Source organism: Mytilus californianus, unplaced genomic scaffold (assembly GCF_021869535.1).
Source record: "Mytilus californianus isolate M0D057914Y unplaced genomic scaffold, xbMytCali1.0.p SCAF_2, whole genome shotgun sequence".
NCBI classification, from domain to species: domain Eukaryota; kingdom Metazoa; phylum Mollusca; class Bivalvia; order Mytilida; family Mytilidae; genus Mytilus; species Mytilus californianus.
Genome location: NW_026262668.1, coordinates 115,257,698 through 115,263,986, shown reverse-complemented (window position 1 = coordinate 115,263,986; position 6,289 = coordinate 115,257,698). Strand labels below are relative to the sequence as shown.

Here is a 6,289-nt window from a genome sequence, read left to right as displayed (position 1 = left end):
AAAAATGCTTATTTTTGGCCCCTTATTCCTGAACTTTTTGGGCAATTACCCCCAAACTCAATTCCAGCTTTCCCTTTGTGATATGGAACCTTGCAGTACAATTTCATAAAGATCCATACACTTACACACAAGTTATTGTCATGAAACTAGAAAAATGCTTGTTTTTTGCCCCTTTTTGACCCCTAATTCCTAAAATTTGGAGGCAATTACCCCCAAAATCAATCCCTGCATTCCCTTTGTGATATGGAACCTTGTGGTACAATGTCAGAGAGATCCATACACTAACACACAAGTTATGTCTGGAAGTTACAAAAATGCTTATTTTTGGCCCTTTTTGGCCCCTAATTCCTTAACTGTTGGTACCATAACCCCCCAAAATCAATCCCCACCTTCCTTTTGTGGTATTGAACCTTATGGTAAAATTTCATTGAGATCCATTCACTTAAACTAAAGTTAGAGTGCGAAAACTAATGTGTCTTCGGACGACGACGACGCCAACGTCATACCAATATACGACCACAAAAATTTTTTTGCGGTCGTATAAAAACTGCATTTGACCCCTATGTTCTATTTTTAGCCATGGTGGCCATGTTTGTCGATGGATCAAAACTTCGGATACAATTTATAAACTAGATACCCTAAGGAACATTTATTTAAAGTTTGGTCCAGTAGTTTCAGAGGAGAAGATTTTTGAAATAGTTTACGACGACAGACGACGGAGGATGCCAAGTGATTGCATAAGCTCACATGGGACCCTTTGGGCAACGGTGAGCTAAAAAGAAGTTCTGAATTAAGAAATAAACTGATTTGCTGAGCGCAGCTGGATACACCCGCAGAGGTCCAACCCTGAACAGTTGGGCCAAAAATGGACACAATATTCAAGCTTGATACATGTCTGAATTTGGATTGTAATTAAATATTTGACATGTTATAGTTTCTGAATAAATGTAGTCAAAGAACTTGAAATGGGTTATATGAATTGAATTTATTTTCAATTAAAGATTTCTTGCTGTTGTGCAATACACTGTGCTGTTGTGCAATACACTGTGCTGTGACACAATACTTAATAAATCTGTTGCCAGACTATAAACAAATAAAGTTCAATTTCTTCTCAGTGTCATATTTGAAATTTATGAAAATCAATAGGGAGATTACATCAATAGCTATAAATAATTCACCAAAGTTTCATGCGAACTGCTCAAAGCATTTTTGAGTTGTTGTCCAAAAACTGGAAAATCCACCCTTTTTAACGAATAAAAACTCCATAACTCAGAAATGTAAAATCTAAAATTTATAAAATTCTAAAGGGAGCTTATGGATTGATAATTTAGTCTTAGATGCAAGATTTTTTTAACAGTTGTTAGTGGCTTTGAACTAGCTGTCAGTAACTGCGAGAACTCTCAGATCTGTACTTGGTGTCTTTTTGTTGTTTGGATGTACAACTACCCGGCCACGTCCACTTGTATTTGTATATATCAATCTGATGAGTTAAGCCCTTTTCAACTGATTTTTATAGTTCGTTCTTATATTGTACTGTTACACCACTGTCCCAGGTTAGGGGGAGGGTTGGGATCCCGCTAACATGTTTAACCCTACCACATACTGTATGTACATGTATGTGCCTGTCCCAAGTCAGGAGCCTGTAATTCAGTGGTTGTCGTTTGTTTATGTGTTGCATATTTGTTATTCGTTCATTTTTTGTACATAAATTAGGCCGTTAGTTTTCTTGTTTGAATTGTTTTACATTGTCATTTCAGGGCCTTTTATAGCTGACTGTTCGGTATGGGCTTTGCTCATTGTTGAAGGCCGTACTGTGACCTATAGCTGTTAATTTCTGTGTCATTTGGTCTCTTGTGGAGAGTTGTCTCATTGGCAATCATACCACATCTTCTTTTTTATATTTACATCAACAGATATAAACAATTCACCAAAGTCAAGGTAAGACAACAAAACTTAGTTGTAAGATCTCTGAAATTTTTTACACGGTACGAGTTTTTCTCATTGTTGGAGATTGTACGGTGACAGTAACACCTGTAACTGCTTAAACCCATTTCTTATGCCCTTTGGTTTAATAAACAAACTGAATATCATACCACATCTCCTTATTTTTATATGCATTATAATTTACATGTGCATGTAATTGTAAATATATCTACATGATATATATCAGAACAAAATTCATTGCGTCACTTTTATTTATGCATGCTTTGGCACAATACAAGTTCTAAAATTACACAACATAATACAACTAAATGTTATTTCGGATGAAAGTTTTGTTTCAGTTCCATTCATAGGATTTATTAGAATTTTGTATGTTTTGCCAAGTCCAATAATTCGCTCTACATGTATGTGCATGTGTTAATTGGAGACTTTTCAATCCCGTATAAGAGTTTTGGAACTAATTCTGTTTCTTTTTTTGAAAAAAGTTAGCAAACAAATCTTTGTCTACCATCACACTGTCACCTGGATCACATAATTGAACTATTCTACATCTTTCAACTATTTGACAGTCACTGGTACAACCAACATATGCAACAGAGACATAGTTGATTAAACCACCAGGTGTCAAACATACAAGTATTTTCAGTGTTTCTGTTTTTATATGATGAAAAGGTTGCCTGAGCTCTAGGAGCTTTAGGTTTTTTCACGGAATATTCTGTCAATAATAATCCAAGTTGTAGGAAACTTTAATTTGAAGTTGGATGGCGAAAAATACCTGACTAAACCACTAGATGGCCAAGTGTTAGCCTCACACCACTATTTAGACATAAAACAATCCATGTATTCACAATATTCTTAACACTAGATTCAATCTAGAATCTAGACAGTTCAAAGTTGGTTGTATAACGAATGCCTCAATTTCATCAAAGTCATAAAAAAACTGATTTTCAACTGACACCCTATCAATTTGAAAATATATGTATCTCAAACAATGTGCTGCTGGACCAAGTGTAGTCAAAACAAATAAAAATTTAGTATACAACTCTAAACTGGTATAAAAATGCATGGCTCAGGCTGTGTCACATGTGTTAATTTCAAAATTCTCTGCTGAAAACATAGGCATTGATGGTGTTTGCGTAATTCCATCTGTTAAGCTCAACATTAGCTCGACAGTTGGTGGTGGACAGTCATAAATCCTTTCTGTAGTATGAATGACTTCTTCAGGAAAACCAACTTTACAATCAAAACTTTCCTCGATTTCTACTACAATATTCATCAAGTTTAGTTCTTTTGTTTTCACAGGAAACTGCTCTGATTTTTTTTTTGCGGACGGTTCAGTCTCTTGCTTGGTCCAGGAAAATAGGCTGGGAATAGCAGTAGACTTAAGTCTCTGTATGGTGGGTTTGCACCCTGAAAAAGGTTATAAAACATTAGTTTTTTGATAATTAAATGAACTTCCATTAGCAATGTATACTTTGTACTACCTGGCAAAATATTAACTAGATTTATTCATTACAATCTGGATAAAACTATGCTTGCCTGATTCAATGTATGTTATGTAAATCCAAAGGACAAACAATGAGAGACTTATGCAACAAACGTACAGTGTTTGTATCTAAATAACTATAATATAGATGAGAGCATGTCATTGTATTGTTCCTGTTAACATTGTCATTGATATTTTTCTAGAAAGTCTATGAGGCATAGCTTATGCATTCCTGTCATTACTACATTAGCATAATTACTGCTAAAATAATTCTCAGTATGATATACCTCTTGTAAGAAATCATTATAATTGTAGCAATCACCAAAAAATCTCAAACAGATCACATTGAATCGTAATCAAAGAATTTATGACGTCTTGAATTAACCACCCCCTTTTATTCTAAAACGATAATTGCGGTTGTAAACAGACTTTGGTTTATTCGCATGGCGATTACATATATAACTATATATTTCAAAAAGAAAATAGAGTTTTACCATGAATAGTTTCCTGCACGTAGTCTTTTTCAGTAAAATGTGCCTTGCAAACTTCAGCTGATTGAGAAGGACTCCACGATTTCATCGTGTTCTCGTCCAATATGCGTATGGGCCATGGCGTTGATCCAACTTTTCCTTCTTTTTATGTCATTTTGAAATGCATGTCCTCCTCTTAAATGACATCCAGGTACACAACAACAAGTACTTGGCATCGTTAATTAAAAATGTCACTGTAATAGTTGCAGTGCAGAAACCGGAAATTGAGGAACAGGATAGTCTACCACGGCGCCACCTATTCAGGAACGATAATTTGCTACTTTTTATAACTGCGAAATAACAATATCGTTAGACGTGTTCACGTGCATAAACAGAAATGCGCTTTAAATTGTATAATATAATTCATGTTCAGTCGACCTTTAATTATTATATCAACGACTGAAATGATTTATAAACATCTAGATTGCAGATAACACTGGAAATTAACCCGACCTCTTTCCACACGGAATTCAAATAATTCTAGTTTGTCAATCGGTTGACTGCTTATAATGCAAAATACAAATATATCAAAAGTTTTTAAAACTAACAAAACACAATGATCGTTTCTCTATTTCCCAATGTAAATGAAATGAAACAAAAAACATTTTATATCACAATAAGAAGAGTAGAGAATTCAACATTTCCGGATCTACTTGGAGCCTAATGACCCCCCACGTAGATAAGTTGGATATCGCGGAAGGAAGGATCAACCCGGCAACCAGAAAGGCATTAAAGCGCTTTAAAAACACGTTTTACTTTACATGTACAAGAAACGTATAAATAAATTTCCCCATAAAGTTGATAACCAATAAGATATCAATAATTTGGGAAATTTCCCCAAAAAGATGATGACAAACAACAAATCAATAGAATGGGGAAATTTCCCTAAAACGATGTTAACGAAAAAGAAATCAATAAAATGATAAAATATCCCCAAAATGATGAAAACTAAAAAGAAATCAATAGAATGGTAAAATTTCCCCGAAAAAGACGACAACCAACAAGAAGTCAATCGAATGGGGAAATTTCCCCAAAAAGACGATAACCAACAAGAAGTCAATGGAATGGGGAAATCTCCCCAAAAAGATGATAACCAACAAGAAATCAATAGAATGGGGAAATTTCCCCAAAAAGATGATAACCAACAAGAAGTCAATAGAATGGGGAAATCTCCCCAAGAAGATGATAACCAACAAGAAGTCAATAGAATGGGGAAATTTCCCTACAAAGTTGATAACCAAAAAGAAACCAAAAGTCTGGGGAAATTTCCAAAAAAAGATGATAACGAAAACGAAATCATTAAAATTAATTTCATAACCAAAAATAAATCAATAGACTGGGGAAATTTCCCAAAAAAAGATGTGAACGATACCGAAATCAATAGAATGGGGAAATGTCCTTACACAGTTGATAACCAAATAAAATATTTAGACTAGGGAAATTTCTTTACAAAGATTTTAACCAAATAGTTATCTATAGACTTGGGAATTATTCCCACAGAGATGATAACCAAAATAAGTTCACAGGCTTGAAGAAAATACTCATGCATTGCACAATGATTGCACATTCCGTTGTATACAACAGCGAGAAATATGTCGTCTAACAGATACTGTAAGAATAGAAAAGAGTCACTGTGGTGAAACATTTTCAGCAGCAGATAACACAATTGAAAGGAATTATTGGCTGGGAAACATTCACACTGATAAATTAAACAACAAACATCAGAGATAGAGATGATACAGTATAGGAAACGGGCTAATTTCCTCACAGACTCTTGTTCAACTGTAATCGTGTATATCGGGGCCTTTAATAGGCGACTAAACAGTATGGTTTCCTCATGTTGAAGGCCGTAAGGTTGCCGTTAATTGTTAAAAACCACTTAAAATGATCTTTGAGGAATAGTTGTCTCATTGACAATCATACCCGAGCCCCTTATTTATGAATAGCTATAAATTAACTCGTATGTTTTAATCTGTCGGGGCCTTGGTTGCCGAGTGCTCCAAGTAGTCCAACTACTGTATCACTAACCAGTCAACGCTGAGATTATGAATTCGAATTCCGCTCGTGCAAGGTGCGCTCGACTCTAATCTTAATTGACTAGGCCCATGATTGTCAGTTTTCCTATCGAAGGTTCGTGGTTTTCTTCGGGCAATCCGGCTTCCTCCAGCAATAAAAAATGACCTCCACGAAATAGCACAATAGTGTTGAAAGTGGCGTTAAACACCAACAAATCAATCAATCAATCAATTTAATCTGGTGAATTTCCCAGCCCGTTTGAAAAAAAATACACCCTATGGGAGACCATGAAAAAAATTGACACATTTGAAGTGAG

General features: G+C 35.0%; 1 protein-coding gene across 1 annotated transcript; it reads right to left on the bottom strand.

Moving 5' to 3' along the window:
- Window positions 1-2,187: 2,187 nt before the first annotated feature.
- On the bottom strand, window positions 2,188-4,136 carry LOC127730805 (uncharacterized). Its single transcript, XM_052239392.1, has 2 exons — window positions 3,922-4,136; window positions 2,188-3,351 (listed from the first exon to the last, which is right to left on the bottom strand). Exons 1-2 carry the CDS (start codon window positions 4,004-4,006, stop codon window positions 3,011-3,013), a joined length of 426 nt encoding a protein of 141 aa, XP_052095352.1. The 5' UTR covers window positions 4,007-4,136; the 3' UTR covers window positions 2,188-3,010.
- Between the last annotated feature and the right edge of the window lie 2,153 nt (window positions 4,137-6,289).

What these genes read in the sequence shown, in the direction of transcription:
- LOC127730805 (XM_052239392.1), bottom strand. Translation starts at nt 4,006, where the DNA reads ATGAAATCGTGGAGTCCTTCTCAATCAGCTGAAGTTTGCAAGGCACAT. An exon ending in CGTGCAGGAAACTATTCATG is followed by an intron (nt 3,352 to 3,921) that starts GTAAAACTCTAT and finishes AACCTTTTTCAG; the next exon opens with GGTGCAAACCCACCATACAG.